Source organism: Calonectris borealis, unplaced genomic scaffold (assembly GCF_964195595.1).
Source record: "Calonectris borealis unplaced genomic scaffold, bCalBor7.hap1.2 HAP1_SCAFFOLD_33, whole genome shotgun sequence".
In the NCBI taxonomy this organism is placed as follows: domain Eukaryota; kingdom Metazoa; phylum Chordata; class Aves; order Procellariiformes; family Procellariidae; genus Calonectris; species Calonectris borealis.
In genome coordinates, this window is record NW_027441449.1 from 2,538,481 (window position 1) to 2,558,273 (window position 19,793).

The 19,793-nt window shown below is 57.9% G+C and overlaps 1 protein-coding gene across 1 annotated transcript; it reads left to right on the plus strand.

The window, feature by feature from the left end:
* The first annotated feature begins 266 nt into the window (after positions 1-266).
* LOC142076133 (adenylate cyclase type 10-like) lies at positions 267-16,390 on the plus strand. The gene is made up of 24 exons (XM_075138514.1): positions 267-369; positions 1,084-1,277; positions 1,715-1,808; positions 2,107-2,192; positions 2,696-2,887; positions 3,001-3,122; positions 3,759-3,835; positions 4,137-4,326; positions 5,257-5,309; positions 6,772-6,925; positions 7,632-7,824; positions 8,349-8,435; positions 8,837-9,120; positions 9,729-9,865; positions 10,695-10,820; positions 10,958-10,989; positions 11,470-11,542; positions 11,768-12,013; positions 12,701-12,943; positions 13,065-13,140; positions 13,814-14,021; positions 14,393-14,500; positions 14,659-14,795; positions 16,270-16,390. The coding sequence occupies exons 1-24, from the start codon at positions 267-269 to the stop codon at positions 16,388-16,390; spliced, it is 3,336 nt and encodes a 1,111-aa protein (XP_074994615.1).
* The last annotated feature ends 3,403 nt before the right edge of the window (positions 16,391-19,793 follow it).

The following is a 19,793-nucleotide window of genomic DNA, read 5'->3' on the forward strand; positions in this document are numbered from 1 at the left end:
GCGCTCGGGGCGGGGGGTGCCACCGCTGCCGGCTGGCTGCTGCTGCGGCTGGCCCGGGAGAGGAGAGGTGTCCCGGTGCCCAGGGTGTGGTGCTCCAGCAGGATGCCCTCCCACAAGCCCATCTTCCTCAGCACGGCGGCCGGTTTCTGCTGTCCCTGCCACTGAGCATAGGTCGGGGAGAGTCAGGGCTCAGCAGAGCCTGTACCTTCCCCTCGCTTTCCCCAGGGGATGCTGTGCTGGTGCTGTGGAGAGCCCCCCCCCAGGAGATGGCTAAGACCATCCGCCTGGTGCTGCAATGTAGCCGGCAGATCCAGAAGAAACACGGGAGTCATGAGACGAACGTGCGTCAGAACATCCAGCTGAAGATAGGTACGGGTGCTGTGCCAGGTGCAGAGCCGTGGCACTCTCCCGTGCCACAGGGTGCTTCTCACCGGCAGGGAATGCGGGGATCCCTACTGGGGCTGGTGCCAAAGGAAAGCATCTCCTGCAAGCATTCAGGGGGCCAGCTGTGGTCGGAGCGGGGATGGGAGACCAGGACTGCTGGGTTTGCACGCGTTTGCAGATGCAGAGGAAGCTTCAAGGCAGAGCGGGTGTCAGATCAAGTATTAGGGTCTTGGAATGTCCGTTTTAGCAGAGACCTCTGCAGGAGGGAGCTACCCTTTCATTTTTTTCAGGTGGGGGCAGCTTTGCCCCCTTTCCCCTGCTGGATTCTCCCCTGCCTTGCACAAAGAGCAAAGGGGAACGGCTTTGCAGACGGCTGTGGGAAGGGCTTTGGCAGGCTGTTGTGTTTTCTCAAGCAGAGAGCAGGCGGTGATCAAGCCTGCTGGTTTGCTGGGCTTCTGGGGCAGGCAGGGCTTCTGACGCCCGGCACTCTCAACACATTCTATTTCTAGACACCCGTTTCAGGGACCCGTGTCAGTGCGCTCCCGAGTCGGACGGAGGGTGCCCTCCTCCTCCATAACGCCCATCTCCCCGCTGGGCTTCAGATTAGCTTCTGAACAGCTGAGATGCCGGGGGCTGCGGAGCTCAAAACGTTCCCTGTGTCAGTTCTGCTTCTCCCTCTCTCACCAGGGATCTCTGCAGGGCCCATGGACCTCCTGATTGTCAGACAGAGGACGTGGCAGTACTTCTTGATCTCTGGCCCGGCCCTGGATGAAGTTTGTGAGGCCCAAGAGCTTGCAACGGCAGGCGAAGTTATCCTCTCGGCCGCCGCCTGGGAGCAATGTGAGCAGCAGAGTCTCAGGACCAGGAGATGTGAAGGCAAAAGAGCTAGGAAGGTGGGTGGATGGGATGGCGTCTAGAGCCATTCTGAAGACCCCGACCTGGGCATGAAGGAGGGAGGTGTCAGAAGGCTGAGGAGCTGAATGTGGAGGGAGTTGTAGCTGTGAAAGCGGGCAGGCAGCTGAAGCTCTTGTCCTTCCACCTCAGGGGTACCTGTGGGCTGGGCTTGCTGGGTTTGAGGGGTCGGGAGGCGCTGGAAGGGTTCTGGCCCCACCAGCAATGTCCTCTGTGGGTCACGGAGCTGTTGTTGACAGCTGGGGGATGCTTGGGGGATGCCTGCCCAGCTCCGGTGCTTCTGAGGAAGCACTGCTGTCCCATCCAGCCAGGAGGGCTTGTTCTCCCCTCTTCTGGGCAGTGACAGTGGGGGGCAGGCTCTGTCCCCTGGGGCTCCTGGGGAGGCCAGTGGCAGCGCTTTCATTCCCTGTGTCTTCAGGTTACGGACATGGATTGGATGCCTTGGTCAGAATCCCAAGACGTTTTACGCAGGCTTGTCCAATACCCAATGGAGCACCGCTTGGAAGGGGAAGGTGAGTGCCAGCTTCACCTTCTTCTGTGACTGCCTGGGAAGGTGCGGCCCGGCTGCTTCAGGGGCCAGAGAGGAACCACTTCTGCCCTCTTCCCCCTTTCCGTCAGCGCTCACGCTTTTGGCCCTCCTGTGCATCGGCTGGGGCAGTCACTGCTGCTGCCTCCTCCTGCAGGGGACAGTTCTGCCCCGAGCATCTGGAGGTGGCAACGTGAGCAAACGAGAAGGCTCTTTCTCCTCCCTGCTTTCCACCGCCTCGTAGTCCCATCCTCCCAGCGACCACCTGCACTTTCTCTCCTCAGGTGCCATGAGGCCTCCTCTTATGCCCCATGACCCTGATGCGGAGGAGGAGATTAGGAAGTACATACCAGAAGCTGCTCTCAGGAAGGTACGGCCAGGCCACCACTGCCGGGGGCTGTGTTTTTGGAGGGCAGCAGCGGTGCACTGCAGAGATGGAGTTCTCACGAGAACAGACAAACAAAAGAAAATGCACCCTGAGACGACAACGCGGGGAAACTGAGCCAAGGGGCACCGGTGCTGCACCATTGCGTGCGTTGTCCTCAGAGAGAGGCGGGTGGCGGGAGGCGGGCGTCTGTCTCTCTGTCTTTGCCGTGGGTGTGGTTCTGGATGTGCTGCGGACATGACGGTGGGATAAAGGGGAGATTCCAGTGAAGTCCCTAGGGCGCTCCTGAGGGTCGCCCCTCATGTCCGTACCTGTATCTGCCTGCCGCAGGCCGGGCAGCCTGCCGGCCATCTGCACCCAGAGGAGGATTTACCCCTTCCTCCTCGTACCTGCTATTGCCGGTACGCCTGCTCTCCCTCGGGATGGGGGGTGGGCAGTAAGCCCCCGGGAGAGCTGGGCGGTGAAGCCGTCCTGCTCTTGTCTTCCAGCTTGATGACAGAGTGCCGCTGGACTTCTTCTCTGAGCTACGGCCGGTCACCAGCCTCTTCGTCCAACTGCGGCTGGCTGCAGGAAGCAGCAAAGAGGATTTCTGCGTAATCCTCCGCAATGCCAGCAGGATGATGCTAGAAATCCTCCGTCCGCACAACGGCGAAATCAACAAAGTCCTCCTGTTTGATAAAGTGAGTGTGAGGGAGCAATCGTCTCCCCCTACCCCGAGAGGGTGGGCGGTGAGCAAGAGGGAGAGACCCTACTTAGGCGTCGTAGCAAGATGTGCTGCATCTGTCCTTGGCAGGGCTGCACGTTCCTCTGCGTGTTTGGGCTCACCGGAGAAAAGCTGCCCTACGAGAGCGTTCACGCCTTGCAGTGCGCTAGTCAGATCTCCTACGCGTGCCCCATGATGCTCAGGGAAATACAGTGAGTGTGTGGTGGGGGGGCGGGTGCACGCTGCCTGGGACGGTGCAAGGGGGCTTACCAGAAAGAGACGTGCCTTCTAGCTTGCCCGCCCTCGTCCCTGGCAGGAAGGAGGCAGTGCCCTGAGAAGTGGCAGGTGACCCCTGGGCTTAGCCCACGGCAGCCAGGCGGACTCCCTCCAAGCACACCCTGCTAGCCACCGTGCTGGAGCGAGCCCTCGCAAGGGCGAGAGGCTCCTTGGTGCCAGAGGGAAAAGGCCCTTCTGGGCGACTGGCCCATGAACTGAAGCCACCTCATCTCAAGTTGCTGTCATCGCAGGCGGTGACATCATGGGGGCCTTCTTCCCTCTCTCTTTTCTCACAAGAAGGCTGGGGCCTTCTGCAGGTCGCAGCTCAGGGAACGTGGCCTCAGGGGAAGAGTCCAAAACTTCCTGCACGCGCTCTACCCCTGTCCTTTGTCCTTTGCAACCCGGGCATGTCGCACCCCTGAGCTCTCCACGTCCCCGAGGCCCGCGCTGGCGGGGCAGGACGGCAGGCGGCCCAGGCTAGCGCCGCGGGGAGGGGCAGGAAGGGATGGAGCCGGGCGGGCAGGACTGTGCCTGGGACGCTGCTGAAGCCACACCGTTTCCCTGTGTGCCAGGGCAGTGTCTGTTGCCGTTACCAGCGGGACGGTGTTCTGCGGAGTCCTTGGCCACCCTTTGCGGCACGAATACACAGGTAGGAGGCACACGTCTGCGGCGCGGGAGGCTGGCGTGGGCCCGCTTACGCACAGCAGCCTGGAAGAGGAAGGCGGGCTGGGAGAGGGCTTGCCCAGCAGCCGGTCGGGAATGGCCCAGGCGGCGCCGGTCCTGGCCCAGGGCGGGAGAATGGGCTCCGCGGCCGGTTGTTCCCCTGGGTTCTGCTGACCCCGCCGTGGCGTTGGCCTGTGCCGGAGGCGAGGCGGCCGTTGGCTGGGAAGGGCGTCGCGGGGCGGGTGGCACAGGTACATCAACGCGTGCTCTCTCTCTCTCCCTGGCAGTCATTGGCCAGAAGGTGAATTTGGCAGCCCGGATGATGGTGAACTACCCTGGGCTGGTGTCCTGTGATGCAGTGACGTACGCCGCCTCTCGGCTGCCCCCTCACTACTTCAAGAAGCTGGAGGACAAGGAGATGAAAGGCCTTGAACACCCTGGCACTGTCTATGAATACCTGGGGATCACCAAGGAGGAGTGAGTGTCCTCTGAGAGGGCTGGATGAGGGGACGGTGGCACCAAGGGTGCAGCCTTGGCCAGCAAAGAGGAGTTCTGCAGAGAGAGACCGGGCTGGTCTCCCTTCCGTGGGGCTGAGAGGGTCAGAAGCCCTGGCGTGGGAGGCTTTTTGCCTCTCTCCCCTGCTGTCTCCTGCTGCTGAGAGAGCGGGAGTAGCCACAGGGATGGGGAAGGTTTGTCTGTCTTGGCAGACACAACCTGGCCTTGCAGGCTCTGTCCAAATGGCTTTCAACTGGGCTTTCCGTGCCGTGCTTGCTCCACCACGTGCCCTGGTAATGCTGACCTAAGGAGGTTTTTGTCCCAGCGGCTTCCGAGCAGGAAGCTTTGGGCCAGTCCGGTCCCCATGGGGAATGTGGACCATCGGGACACTCTTCCCCGTGTCTTCCTGCTGAAATCTCAGCTCTTCCTCTGGGCCAGGATTTAACCTTCTCTTTGGATGACGGTTTGAATGTTAACATCGCCGTCTCTTTGAAACTACAGGAAGACTTGAGCCACAGGTGTCAGGTGCTTGGCATCCCAACTCGTTCAGTGACACAAGCCCTCCTTTCCAAGGCACTTGCTTTTCTTGGCCAGCGTGGTGAAGCTGTCTGCTAGCCAAGAGCACACCCTGCCTTCTTTCATGTCTCCAATTTCTCTGGGTTTGGCCTCTGGGGATGGATTCTTGATACGTCCTCCTGTCCCACCATGGCCGTTGGGCTTCTCTATGCTTGAAGCTGTCCTAATGTGCAGCTTGAACTTTGGCTGGGGGAGCGTGCAGGGGATAAGATGCTGCTCGAAAGAAAAGCAGGTACCCGAGGAGCACATCCTGCCCCTCCACGTCAGGCTGCTTCTCTGTGTCCCCTGGCTTCTCACCAGCTAATTGACTTGTGTTTTCTTTTCCCCTGCTTCTAGCATATTTGGCATGGCTCTTACCACGGAGAGGTCAGAGGAACTCCCCTTGCTGGGTAGGTGGAGAACGCCTTGCTCTTCTGAACCCCAGTTTCTTCCCCGTGGTAACTTTTAGTGCCACGCTGGGAAGGGAGAAGCTTTTGCCAGGGATGGTGTTGCCTGCAGCGGCCCTAAGGAAGTGCCGCCTGTCTTGGCCTCTACTTGGTTGGTATCTGTGGAGTGGAAAGCAGGGTGAGGCGCCTGGTGCTCCCTGCCGTGCTCCAGACCTCGTACAAAGGTTCCTTTCAACTATGGAGCTGCTCACACCCCGGGGGCTAAGCTGATCCCCGTCTTTGGGGTCAGGAAAGAGATTTCCTTCTGCCAGACTGACGGAGAGTTTTGGTGGTGGGTTCTCCCCCTCGTACTCCTCGGAGTTCCTTTCTTGGCAGCGTCTGCGAGTAGACATGGAAATGTCAGGACACGCGGGATGCCTTTAATCGCTCGGTGTCTTGCCGGATGTTTTGGGCCCTGCTATGGCTTAAGCCCAGTAGGCAGCTCAGCCCCACAGAGCCGCTCGCTCCCCACAGTGGGATGGGGAAGAGAATTGGAAGGGCAAAAGGGAGAACACTGGTGGGCTGCGATACAGACAGCTTAATAGGGAAAGCAAAAGCTGCGCACGCGCGCAAGGCAAAATCAGGCATTCATTCACTGCTTCCCTTCGGCAGGAAGGTGTCTAGCCACTTCCAGGAAAGCAGGGCTTCATCGTGCGTAACGGTGACTTGGGAAGACAAGCTCCGTAACTCCAAATGTCCCCCTTCCTCCTCCTTTCCCCCAGCTTTTCTTGCTGAGCACAGCATCACATGGCATGGAATAGGCCTTTGGGCAGTTGGGTCAGCTGTCGCGGCTGCGCCGCCTCCAAGCTTCTTACGCACCCCCAGCCTGCTCGCTGGCGGGGCGGCGTGAGGAATGGAAAAGGCCTTGACGCCGTGCGAGCACTCTTCAGCAACAACTCGAACATCGTTGTGTTATCAACGCCGATGTTGGGTCACAAATCCAAAACACAGCACCGTAGGAGCTGTTACTGAAGAAGGTTAACTTTAGCCCAGCCAAAACCAGTACAGGTTTGAAGATGCCGCTTTAGCTACTGGGAAGTGCTCTGCGGCTCACGGTACAGCGAGGAGTCTGTTTGGGACATAGCTGCCTGCAGCGACTCAAATCACCCCTTCCAGTCTCGCGCCGGATCGGCGCGGGGAGTCGCGTGGGGCCGGCTGAATCTCTGTGCTTACGGGAGGGGAGCGGGGCAGGGAAGAGGGCACGGGAGCGGCGCTGTGGGGCAGGCGGGCAGGCGGGTCTGCTGCCGCGCTGAGGAAGGCAGAGGGGCAAAAGCCGGGATGAGAGGGCGGGAAGGAGGCCTGGGTGTAGGCAGGCTGGCGGGTGCGGTGGCGGGGAGGGAAGCTGCGGTGGAGGGTGCCAGCTGAAGGGACGGCTCTTTGCTTTTCAGCACACCCCAGCAGCTCCTTTTCTTGTTTGTCTTCCCAGGTCGGGAGAAGGAGATTGACCTCTTTCGCAGCTGCTTGGAAGCCTATAAGGACTTAGGACAAAGGCACATCCTGGCATTTGAGGGCAGGCTGGGCTCCGGCAGGAGCCACTTACTTACTGAACTGGCCCATTTAGGCCAGGAAGCTGGCTACAGGTACAGGTTTTTGACCCGTAGCTTTGGGACACTGCCCCTGCCCATCCCCTGACAGCCATGGAACGCTCCAGCCCCTCTGCCAGTGCGCCTGGCCCTTGGACTGCAGCCTCCCGAAAAAGCCTCCTGGAGACACTCCCTAGGAGCTCCTGTGTGCTCGGCTCCCACCTCTGCCTCTTCGGGGAGTTGGAAGTGGCTTCTTGAGCCATGGCCTTTCCTCCTTCACCTCTGGGCCAGGCACAGATAGAAGGAAAGAGCCCAAGCTCAGTGCTTTTCAGCTGGCTCCAGACCCAACAGACAGCAGGGTGGCCCGTCCCAGAAGCCCTGCTTGCCCTCTGCCTGTGTCCCAGCGGGAGGACTGGGGCAGAAAAGCCTTCCTGTGGCCTGGGAGGCAGACTGCTGAGGTCTGGAGCCCAAAGGCAAGCTCACCCCTTGCTCCACCCTTGCCTCTTAGCCCCGTGAGTTCCTCTGCAGGGGGCACGTAGCGAGACCTGGGGCCGACAGGGGGTCTGGGCCCAGCTCTCCCAGTGGCCTGGCAGCAACTGCCCCTCTGTGCCCTTTCTCGTACGGGGAGTGAAAAGCTTGGGCTTCTCTGGGAAGCACTTTGGGATGGGTGGCTGAAGAGCCCCGCGCAAGGGCACCTCCACCCTTTGGTCTTAGAAGGCATGGGCCGTTGGGGAGCTCAGTCCCTTTTGCTTTTGCACGGCAGGGTGGTTGCCATGAAACTGGTCGAGGTCAACATGAGGCAGTCCTTCTCTGCCCTCCGTACCCTGATGGCCAGGGCTCTGGGCCTCCACGACTGTGAATCGAGCAGCGCCAGGCAGAGCGTGCTGCAGGAAAAGCTCCAAGGGACCATCGAAGAGAGCAGCTATTGCCACCTCAATGACATTTTCCTCGTCGAGGTAAGAGAGAGGCCTCTCTGGCCCTGGAGGAGGCCGCCTCCTGAGCTCTTCGGGGTCCGACGTTGTGTGGGCGCGCTGCTGGGCGTGCCTTAGCTCAGGGTGGGAATCGCAGGGGTCACGGCACACGTTTCCCACTCCCGGGCCCGGTGGTGAGATCCTGTCCCGCACTTCAGCCGGCAGCGCCCGGTGCCTTGCTCAGCACCCTGGAAGTGCGTTGGAGAGAGGCTGGTGCTGCCCTGGTGCTGGGGTCACTGCTGCGTGAGTGGTCTGCTCCAGCCAGCCCGAGATGCCCACAGCCGGAGAACCAGCTCTTCAGCCCACCCCAAAGCCCCAGCTCTGCCAAAGACCCTCAGCAGAGGGCCTCTGCTTGAGGCTCCGGGCGAAGTCCCCACTGGGGCTCCCCGTGTTGGGGAGAGGTGGGGTGCTGAGGCCAGCAGCGGCGGTTTGCTCTGCACTCTTGCTTGGTGGGTAAGCGTGCCTAGCCCCGGAGTGACGTTTCTCCCTGACTCTGCTTTTCTGGCCAGTTTCCCGTTTCGGACAAGGTTCGCAAGATGCATGAAACGGAAAGAAAAAATGAATTGCACGCGACTTGGACGAAAGTGCTAGAGAAGGTGAGCATTTCTCCTTCCTTCCTCCTGGGTCGCAGAAGGACAACAACCCTGCCGGCTGCGGGCTCTGCGCCACAGCAGTGTGAGCGGGTGGGAGGACCACGTGCCTGGGTCATCGCGCTTCAGGGCCCGAGAAACCCCCCACCTCCCCCCGCAGCCCCACAAACACACCCCGTAACTTTCCTCCTGTAAAGCCTGCCCTGCAGGAGAAACAGTCTTCTGCATTCCCTCGGCCAAGCTCCCTCCTCCTGCAGGGCAAGTGATGTTAGGTGCGACCTGAAAGTCTCAAGGGAATTAAGTGTCAGTAAGCTGCTGAGCAGGGAAGTGGTTGAGGAGAGACTTCCTCCCCTGGAAGACGCTTGAGAATCCACCGGATTCCCCTCAGAACAACCTGCTTTTTTCAGACCATTGGAGGAGAATTTGGCATAGTTGTCATCGGCAATGCCCATTTCATCGACCTCGCCTCCTGGAGTATCATGTCACCCGTGCTCCGAAACATCTCCCTCTTCATGGTCATAAGCTTAGCTCCGGGCTACGCGAGAACAGAGAACTTCCGCAAAGCTGCAGCAGACAACACAACACCCCAGAAAATCACCTATCTTCGTCTGGCTGAGCTGAAACCCTCAGCCGTGGTGCAGAAAGTCTGCAAGAGCCTCGGAGTGGTCAGCATCTCCAGGGATCTGGCGAGGTAAGTTGGAGCCAGGGGAGCTCTTCCTGAGGGCTCGAACCTCTGCAGACCGTGGAAGGGAATCAACCCCCCAGGAGAGGGAGCGCAGGGCCTCCAGAAGCAGCACTGACTCTAGCGAGTGCCTGACGGGGGTTGCTTGTTGTGCCTGGCCCTGGCAGGCGGGAGCTGAGAGCGGGCGACTCCCCAGACACAGAGCGCGGGGCTGTTGCAGAGGGAGGAAGGGAGGCAGGGAGGAAGAGTCCCGAGCCCCAGCGTGGCCGGGCTGTGAAAAGGCCTCGGTCTAGGTGGCCAGGCTGTGGGGGAGATTCCCTGGGGCAGAGGTCCGCCCTGCTGCCAGAGAGGATCTAAGCTCCTGCGGAGAGGAAAGGCCGGGCTCGCTGCTCGGTGCTTTGGGCGTTGTCCGCAATTCTTTTCCCATGGACTTCAGCGAAGGCTGGAGGTGCAGGGGGGCCCAAAAGCCCAAGCCAGCGGGAGGACCGTCCCTTTCAAAAGTGCGGTGTAGCTGGCTGCCGGCTCCCCTGTTAGGCGCGAGTGACTCACCACCCACCCGAACTGTGTTTCACCTTACTTCCCTTCTGCTGGTCACTGCTGGGTCTGCTCCTGTCCAGGTTCCTGATCCAAAGGAGCTCGGGGAACCCATATTACTGCGAGGAGCTGCTGCGCTGCCTTCGCAGCAACGACATGCTCCTGTTCCGCACCCGGAGGCAGGGTGAAAAAGCAGAGGACAACTGGGAGAGCCTGATCAGTAAGCACCTTTACGGCTGACGAGCGAGTTGTTGTGGCGCATTCTCCGCAGCACAGTCTTGCCCCGTCGTTCCCCCACGGATCTGGGCAGAGTCAGATCCTGCAGCAGGGCAGAACTTGGTCTGGCGGAGGTGTGGGCTCCTGCGTGCCTTGCTGTTGGGACAGCCAAAGCAGGGGCTAGCGAGTTCTGGTGGCTTGGAGGGGCCTAAATTCTCGGGGCAGGGGCTGGGGGGCTAAAACAGGGGAAATTGTTCTGGAGCACATGTTTCTGCTGTTTCTTAGGCGTCCTAGTGGGCATGTCATTTGCCTTGGCCAAATGCCAGCTCGCTTGAGAACAAACCCCAGCTTGAGGTGGGGGACAGGCCCGGGAAACTTGAATCCAAACCCATAAATCCCCACAAGGATGCTGGTAATAGAAGAAAACGGTGGTAATGCCGCCGAGAGGGCAATGCCAGCCAGAGTGCTGTGGCCTTGGGAACAGCCAGGACTGACGCTCCGTTTTGCATCATCGCCGGCAATTTCCCTGGCTGCGAGGCAGCGCTGTTGAAGGCAGCGATGCTGCTGCTTTCTGTCCCGGGGCGTTCAGTCGCGGAAGCTTTGACTGAGGGACTGTTTGGGAAAGCTGGTCTGAAGGCAGAACATCTTTGGGAGGGCTATGCAAAGAAACTGTTTTGCTCTGCTTCATGACCACGTTCAGCACAGGCAGGTCAGCGCGCCTGCACTGGGCCACGTAAGGTGGGACTTGTCCCATCTCAGGTGAATTTTGAGATGTTTGCAAGCTGCAAGTCCCTTTGCAAATTGCCTTATTCGTGCTCTCCTGCTCCACCCAGCTTCTGCAGTCGAGGCGTCGTCCCTCCCAGCACCCTCGAGCTCCAGCGCGGGGACCGACGGCAGGGTCTGCATCATCAGACCAGATGTGAACCTGGAGAACACCGTGCTGCCCGGCACCTTGAAAGGTGAGGGGCCGAGCGCCGCTCTGCCCGCTCTGCCCGGGGGGCTGCAGAGTCGCCCTCTCAGCCCGGGGGCTCTGCTGGGAACCAGAAACAGGCCTGGGGTTGCGGGCAGCCGTTTTCCCCTCCTGGGTGTGCACCAGCTGTGAGCCTGCTGGCTGCTTTCCAACAGCAGGTAGGAGAGAAAAGGTTATTGGTGCAAGACTAACACGGCTCCCTTTTCTCACAGAAACAAATCCTTTGCTGGGAAAAATCTTTGACTTGCCTCTGACTCAGCTTTGAATGTGGCTTCTACCTCGCTATTCTCTTTTTAAGTTCCCCAGCTAACGCTGGTCTCAAGGCACTTGACCCAAATCAAATCCATTTTTTTTTCTGTGGATTGGCACAGAAATCCCCCCGTAGCCAGGGGAGCTGGGTGGGGAGCTGTCAAGGAGCGTCCCTCCTCTCTAGCCGTAGCCATTTGTATGAACCTTGGAGAAACGTCACGCTAAAGCATTCCCGCTATTAAGTTGCTTTGTCCAAAAACAAGCCCAGAAGAAAACCAAAAGAAAGGAATAGTATCGTCTGGGCAAGTTAAGACAACCGTTGTGGGGAGCTCCCAGTCCACCTCTGAGGTGGGGAAAGTTCTCCGTTCTCTGCGTGCACTGTTGGGCAGAAACCTACTCCAGGTCTGGCCGGGCGCATCACGGGATGCCTGTACCTGCTGGATCCTGCCCTCCTCTGCCTCGGTGGGGGAGCATTTGTTTGAGCATCTCGCTTTTCCCCAGGCCTCGTGGCCTGCGATTCCAACAGGAGCGGAGCCGTTTTGAAGACGCCTACCCTGGGCTGCGATTGCCCAGCAGGCGCAGTCCCGAGGAGAGGAGGCCAAAGTCTACCCCGTTTCACGTGTTGAAACTTTGCAGCCTCAGCCTGGGGAACAGGCAAGAGGGAGACGTGTTGCTTCTTTTTGACAGAGGTTGTGCTGGCTCAGCTCGACCGGACAAAGCCACTGAAGCAGATGATTTTGAAGTTCGCAGCTGTCATCGGGCCGGTGTTTACCACCCAGATGCTGTCGCACATCCTTCCCGCTGACGTCAGGCACAAGATGAATTGCTTGTTGGACATGCTGGTGAGCGACAACATCCTTAAGTGGCTGAAAAACACAGAGCTGCCAGAAGATGCCCAAGAGGGGCCAGCCATCTGCCCGCAGGCAGAGCACGGTAAGGGGTAGCAGTGAGGTGAGCCAGGGAGCTCCCGGCTGTGTCCCGGCGGGGCTCCCCGGGGCATGGTGCGCTTCCCCCCCGTGATGGGCGGGTGGAGCTCGGGCAGGCACGGCTGTTCGGCGTGGGCTGTTCAAAGGTCTCACAGGTCGATCTCAAAGCACACCAGCTTTGCGCCGGAGGGAAGGTCCCACCAGCTGGCCCAAGGGCCTCCGCTCCCCTGCCTCCAAGCACTGCTCGTGGCGCAGGCATGAGAGGGCGTGTGGAATCCCTGACGTCCTCTCCCGGCCGCCTGCTGCGTCCAGATGAAAGATGCCCTCCAGAGTGCCCTGGGGCCTTCGACAGGCCTTTACTCAGCTTTGATTCCCCTGTGGCAGAGGGGAAAGCTCAGGAGGCTGGGGACTGCCCTGCCAAGAGCGGGGAGAAGGCGCTGGCTGGGGCTTGCTTCGGCTGGCGGCAACACCCCCAGCTCCTGCCCGGAGCGTAGCTGAGCGCTGTGTCCCCGGGGCTGTCCTAGCGTCAGCAAAGCAAGCCGGGCCCTTTCGCCCCGCGCCGCAAGGCTCGGCGTGCAGCAGCGCTGGTTCGCTGCCCAGGCTGCGCACCAAGGCAGGACTTTCGCGCCCCGGTTGGGACGGCCCCGAGCCCTGGCCCCAGCTCGGGCTGATGCAAAGGCCCTTTGCCTTGCAGGCATGGAGAGCCCCTGTCTGAGCAGGAAGGCCGTGCAGCAGCAGTGCAGCGTCCTGGCCTTCCGCGTCCCACTGCTGCGGGAGGTTGCCTACGAGCTGTGGCCCGCGAGACAGCGGGGCACCTTGCACCGCAAGTGTGCCGCCTTCCTGGAGCAGCACGCACACAAATGCCAGAGCTGCGGCCAAGGGGACTTTGTGGCCTTCCACCGCTTCGCCGTCACCAGCACCCAGGACGGAGGGAGCTGTCGGAGCCCTGCTGAGCAGGGCGACTCGTGCAGCTGGGAGGCCTTGGTGTTGGCAGGAGAACAGCTGAAGAGGAATAGGATCCGCGACACCGAGGGTATGCTGTGCACCGTGCTCCGCAGCCCGGGCCCTCCAGGAGCCCAGGGGCGTGTGCTGGGGATCGGGTGGGAGTAGATCTGCTAGGGACCAGCCCAGGAGGTGAGGACGACCACGGCAGACTTTCCTCTGTGTGTCGGGACCCTTGCAAGGATTCTTGCAAGCCCGCTGGGAGAGGGAGAGCAGCTCTGCCCCTGGGGTAGGCGAGGAGGTGTCTAACCCCCTGTTCTCTTCCCAGATGCTGCAGATCCTCTGCAGGCTTTCACGGAGGAGGATTTTGGGTGAGCAGACAAAGTTTTGATTATTTTTGAAGCCAGTGAGCTCAGGGTCTCCAGAGGAGACAAAGGAAGTGCCGGCATTTGGCTGCTGGTTGTGACTCTAGCTTAGGGAAGAGGCTTTCCGTGGGGTGGGAGCTGGGAGGAGATGGCCATGGAGATGAGAAAGTGCCTGAGGAAGCCCGTGGGCTCAGAGCGATCGCCACACTACACTGGAACAGCCCTGGCTTTCCAGTTCCTGCAGAGTAGCGCTGCAAAATCTGCAGGGGAAAAGCCGCCAGAGGGACTCGGCTGGTTTGCCCGTGGAAGGTGACAGAAAGCCCAGCTTGTGTTTTTCTCCCTACCTACAAAGCACCTGTAAGAGTCACGCCTGCCTGCGGCCTCGTGCTCTGCTTTGAACAAAGGGCTTTTGGTGCCGTCTCTGTGGGGAGAAAGACCAGCAGAGGTGATGCCCGTGTGTTCTTTGCTCTCTTCCTCCCCGGGAACTCTCCTCTGAGCAGTGCGGCAGAGAGCGAACAGGCAGCTGAGCTGCCCAGCAAGACCGACGGGAAGAGCAGCAGCGCATGCTCCTGTGAATGCGAAGCCATCGTGGAATCGGTGCTCGTGCCTTTGGCTCGCCACTACAAGGCGATGGGCGATACTGCCAGAGCCTTTTACTACCTCCTGGAGTGTGCGGCTGCCTACCTGCACGTCTCCAACATCTACATGGTGAGGTGCCCCGCTTGCCAGCACCCACTGTGCGCGGAGTCCTGCCTGGCTCCGGGCAGGACAACTTCCCCGTTGCAGTCGGGCGTGCCTTGGAAGGGACGGGGGTCAGACCCTGACTTTTTCCTCCGGTTCGCCTCTTCTGCGGCAAGAGACGCAGGGCGCTGTGCCCTTGGCACGAGGGGCATTAGCAGGGAGGCGGTCTGAAGGATCACTGGTGCTGTGCTCTGAGCCAGCGTGGCTGTGTTTGGGCGGGCATCACCAGGGGGAGAAACAGGCCCTCTTAAGAGCGATGCCGGAGGCAACGAGGGAGGACAGGGCTGGCCGTGGGCTCCGCACCCACGCTCACCTGCTCTCTGTGTGCTTGCGCAAAGGCCCTCATGAAGCTGAATGAAGCGGAGGTTCTGAGGAACTCAGTAGCGGAGAGAGCGAAGGTGATAGCCCGCTTCGAAGAGGCCACCTTCTTCAGCCTCAAAGGGGAGGTAAAGAGACGGGGAGGTCTGGAAGGATCTCCTTGGGGACGGAGCTGGATGCCTGCCCCAGTTGCAGGGGATATCCCCGGCACCTCCAGCCACTGGCAGATTCCTGCAGTCTCTTGGGCAACTCGGCCATGTCGGGATGTTTCCCTTTTCCTCTGCAGGCCTCCTGGCGTATGGGACGCGTGAAGCTGGCAAAGAAAATGATCAGGAAGGCTTTGAGCCTGCTCAAAAGGCACTTCCCCCGGACCATCGTTGGAGCCTTTGTCCAGTCTCAGGTGGAAAAGTTGCCGTGTGCCGCGTACGTTGCCAGAAGAGCATCCTCCCTGCCGCAGGAGGCCCGGTAAGAAGCAGAACTGAGAACCCAGGGGAGGAAGAGCCATTTCCTCCCTGGTCCCAGGCACCCAGGCCCAGCCCTGCCTAGACTTGAGGCCACACCTAACCTGGCGCATGGGCCTTAGCAGGACCGAGGCACCAAGGAGCGATGCGCGGGTAGAACAGGGACCGGCAGAGCCCCACGCTCCCTCCCTCCCTGCGCAGTCGCGGGAACAAAGCACGCCTTTGGGTAAAAAGCAGCTTGCAGCCGGGGATGCGTCTGCCGGCGCGCGTTGGCAGTGGCAGGGGGTTGGTGGTGGCTGGGAAGAGAGAGCTGTGAACAGGGAGCAGAGGCTGAAGAAGGGCAGGGGGTCTGGAGGCAGGAGCAGGACGTGGGGACGGAGCAGTAGGTGGAGGTGAGGAGTGAGGATGAGGAAGCTCAGAGAGTGATCCCCCTTTTCCTGCCGGTTCCCAGCTTTGCTTGGCCCCCCCGGCGCTGTAGTGCCAACACACCCTCTCCAGCGGTCGGCTTCCCCCGGCGGCACTTCTTTGTCTGCCCCCTTCCGCTCCGGCAGCCCTCCCTCCATCAGCTCCCTTTCCTCCCAGGAGGTGTAACTGGCTTGTCCCCCGCCCCGCTTCCCCCGTCCCTGTCCCATTTAGCACTGTGCAGCGGGTGCCCCTGGGCCCAGCAGTTTCTCTTGTGCGGCAGGAGGAAGAGGCTAGCCCGGCTGCTGCGGCAGAGCTGCTGCCTTTCCTTACTGGAGCACCTCTTCAGCCTGGAGGGAACGCCCAGCGGACCAACGTTCTCCCGCCTGGCAGCGCGCATGAAGGCCAACACGGACAGGGCAGCGGACTCCTATTGGGCAGCAGACTCCCGCCACAGATCCGCTTAGCTTCATTGTCACCCTGTTCCGTCTCATTAAACGTCTCCTTTATGACGACCTTTGTTGTCGTTCTGAGATACGCTGTCCTATCGTTTCCGTGGAGGGCTACTGGTGCTCCCTCAGCGATGGCTGCAGCTCTCTCGCAGGCCCTGCTGCAGACTCACGATTGAAGACGCTTCTGAGTTTAGGTCACATTAAAACCAGAGACCCTCTAAAACCCTGGCCCTCTCTCTTGCCCTTGTTCCTCACCCCCCACGTACGGTCAGCCGTACTGCTGCTCCCTATCCTTCCCCAGCTAAAGGGGAGGAGAAACCTGTTCAAGAAGGCAAGGGTGGCAGGAAGAGCCCCAGCTGCCGAGGGGACTTTGGACAGGTATCTCCAAAGTTTTGCCTTGTCTGAACCCGTTGGGGGACTTGAAACAACACAGCCTTCTGCCCCGCATTGCCCGCAAGTCAGCGTCTGCCGCAAAACTCTACGAACAATTACGGTGCATAAGCAGCACCGCAGACACTGGGGAAGAAACGTGGGGCCACAGCACGCAGGTAGGTCATAGGTCCGCTCCTCCTGCCCTTCCAGCTGGCAGCACTCCTCCCAGCGGCAGAATTCCTTAGGCTCATCCCCTCCGGCTGCCTACCAGCGGCTTTGGCGTGAGAAGGGTTTGCATCTGGAAGTTGTTATCTTCTGCGCTTCTCGCTGAGGCACCTGTAAGATCGTGGCAGGCTTCCAAATCGCGGGCATAGCTACAGAAGAGGGGCAGGAGCTCAACGGCGAATTGCAGCTCCGTTAGGGAACTGCAGAATGGCAGGGGCTTCACTCCAGGAGCTTCCAGTCACCTGCAGGAGCTCTGCCTGTGCAGCTTTGCCCCTGGCACCCTCCTTAGCACAGAAGTTCGGTGGCCGAGCTCACAGCTGTGCCAGGCCTTCTGGTCCAAAAGCTTCCGTTTCTTCACACAGGCGTTAAGCAGGACCGGGGTCCCTCCGGCCGCACGTAATGGCCTCCCCGCTGCCAGCTGGGACCGTCCCTATGTGTGGCACCTACTGCAGTGCCCAGTTGTGCCTTCAGCCATCCCCGAGGTGGGCGGATAAAGCTAACCCACTCCAAAAGTCAGCCCAAAACGGGACCGATAAAGTCACAGAGTCTCACTTCAGAGATGACCTGGAGGTGCCTGGATTCTCGGTACCCAGCTGTGCTCCAGAGCGGCCAGCTGCACGTTTCAAGGATGCTTCTGGTCCCCAGGCTCCCAGGAACGTTCTTCTGCTCAGCCATTTCCCCTTCGGAGCAGTCACCCTCAGGCTGCTCACACCTGCCTGTTCCTGCCCTACCAGCACCCCAACCGCGTGGCATCACAAGCACCTGCACAGCAGAAGCAGAGCCCAAATCCTCCTCTTCTCAGCCCAAATATTGTTGGAGCCAAGCCTCATTTTTAGGGTACGAACCCTCATAAGTTCCAACCCCCCCCTTTTAAGGGCCAAACACTCATTTCAAGGGCCCAGAGCCTCATTTTTAAGGACCACAGTCTGATTATGAAGGTCAAAGCCTCATTTTTAGCATCCAAAGCCTTATTTATAGGGTCCAAACCTGTCTTTTAAAACCAATAGCCTTTTTTTAGGACACACGCTTCCATTTTTAGGGTCTAACCCCTCACTTTTATGGCAGAAAACCTCATCTTAGGTTCCAAAGCCTCATTTCCATGGTCCAAAGGCTCCATTTCAGTTTACAAAGTCTCATTTTTAGAGTCCAAAGCTGCATTTTGAGTTTCTGAAGTCTGATTTTCAGGCTCCAAAGGCTCGGTTTTAGGATCCAGCCAGTTCTTTTTAGGGTCCAAGCCATATACTGAGTTTCCAAACCCTCAATCTTATGGTCCAACCCCTATTTTGGGGCTCAAAGCTTCAATTTCAGGGTCCACAACTTTGATTCTAGAGTTCAAAACTGCCTTTTTATGGCCCAAACCCTCATTTTGATGGTCCAAACCCCTCTTCTGAGGCTCCAAGCTTCATTTTTACGGTCAACAGCTTTGATTCTAGAGTTCAGAACTGCCTTTTTATGGCCCAAACCCTCATTTTTAGGGTCCAAACCCCTCTTTTGGGGCTCAAAGCTCCGTTTTTAGGGTCCACAGCTTTGATTCTAGAGTTCAGAATTGCCTTTTTATGGCCCAAACCCTCATTTTGATGGTCCAAACCCCTCTTCTGAGGCTCAAAGCTACATTTTCAGGCTCCACAAGTTTGATTCTAGAGTTCAAAACAGCCTTTTTATGGCCCAAAACCCTCATTTTTATGGTCCAAAAGCTTCGTTTCAGTTTACAAAATCTCATTTTTAGAGTCCAAACCTGCATTTTTAGTTTCTAAATTCTGGTTTTCAGGCTCCAAAAGCTCAGTTTTACGATCCAGCCAGTTCTTTTTAGGGTCCAAGCCATACACTGAGTTTCCAAACCCTCATTTTTAGGGTCCAAACCCCTCTTTTGGGGCTCAAAGCTTCATTTTTAGGGTCCACAGCTTTGATTTTATAGTTCAGAATTGCCTTTTTATGGCCCAAACCCTCATTTTAGGGTCCAAACCCCTCTTTTGGGCCTCCAATCTTCATTTTCAGGGTCCACAGCTTTGAGTCTAGAGTTCAGAATTGCCTTTTTATGGCCCAAACCCTCATTTTTAAGGTCCAACGGCTCCATTTCAGTTTACAAATTCTCATTTTTAGAGTCCAAAGCTGCATTTTTAGTTTCTAAAGTCCGATTTTCAAGCTCCAAAGGCTTGGTTTTAGGATCCAGCCAGTTCTTTATAGGGTCCAAGCCATATACTGAGTTTCTAAACCCTCATTTTTAGGGTCCAAACCCCTCTTCTGGAGCTCAAAGCTTCATTTTTAGGGTCCACAGATTTCATTCTAGACTTCAAAATTGCCTTTTTATGGCCCAAACCCTCATTTTTAGGGTCCAAAACCGTCTTTTGAGGCTCAAAGCTTCAATTTTAAGGTCCACAGCTGGATTCTAGAGTTCAGAATTGCCTTTTTATGGCCCAAACCCTCATTTTTAGTTTCCAAACCCGTCTTTTGAGGCTCAAAGCTTCAATTTTAAGGTCCACAGCTTGGATTCTAGAGTTCAGAATTGCATTTTTATGACCCAAACCTTCATTTTTGTGGTGTAAACCCCTCTTTTCGGGCTCAAAGCTCCACTTTTAGGGTCCACAGCTTTGAGCCTAGAGTTCAAAATTGCCTTTTAAGGCCCAAACCCGCATTTTTAGGGTGTAAACCCCTCTTTTGGGGCTCAAAGCTTCATATTCAGGGTACACAGCTTTGATTTTAGAGTTCAAAACTGCCTTTTTACGGCCAAAACCCTCATTTTTGTGGTGTAAACCCCTCTTTTGGGGCTCAAAGCTCCACTTTTAGGCTCCACAGCTTTGATTCTAGACTTCAAAATTGCCTTTTTAAGGCCCAAATCCTCATTTTGATGGTTGAAACCCCTCTTTTGGGGCTCAAAGCTTCATTTTCAGGGTCCACAGCTTTGAGTCTAGAGTTCAGAATTGCCTTTTTATGGCCCAAACCCTCATTTTTAAGGTCCAACGGCTCCATTTCAGTTTACAAATTCTCATTTTTAGAGTCCAAAGCTGCATTTTTAGTTTCTAAAGTCCGATTTTCAAGCTCCAAAGGCTTGGTTTTACGATCCAGCCAGTTCTTTTTAGGGTCCAAGCCATATACTGAGTTTCTAAACCCTCATTTTTAGGGTCAAAACCGCTCTTTTGGGACTCAAAGCTTCATTTTTAGGGTCCACAGCTTTGAGTCTAGAGTTCAGAATTGCCTTTTTATGGCCCAAACCCTCATTTTTAGGGTCCAAACCCCTCTTTTGGGGCTCCAAGCTTCATTTTTAGGGTCCACAGCTTTGAGTCTGGAGTTCAGAATTGCCTTTTAATGGCCCAAACCCTCATTTTTAGGGTCCAAACCCCTCTTTTGGGGCTCCAAGCTTCATTTTTAGGGTCCACAGCTTGGATTCTTGACTTCAGAACTGCCTTTTTAATGGTCCAAAACCTCATTTTTAGGGTGTAAACCCCTCTTTTGGGGCTCAAAGCTTCATTTTTAGAGTCCACAGCTTTGATTCTAGAGTTCAGAATTGCCTT

Bases quoted from the DNA above. Each gene is read 5' to 3' on its own strand.
- LOC142076133 (XM_075138514.1), top strand. From the start codon at position 267: ATGGCTAAGACCATCCGCCTGGTGCTGCAATGTAGCCGGCAGATCCAG. The intron at 3,123-3,758 runs GTGAGTGTGTGG...CCTGTGTGCCAG, and splicing joins ATGATGCTCAGGGAAATACA to GGCAGTGTCTGTTGCCGTTA. The intron at 8,436-8,836 runs GTGAGCATTTCT...TGCTTTTTTCAG, and splicing joins GGACGAAAGTGCTAGAGAAG to ACCATTGGAGGAGAATTTGG.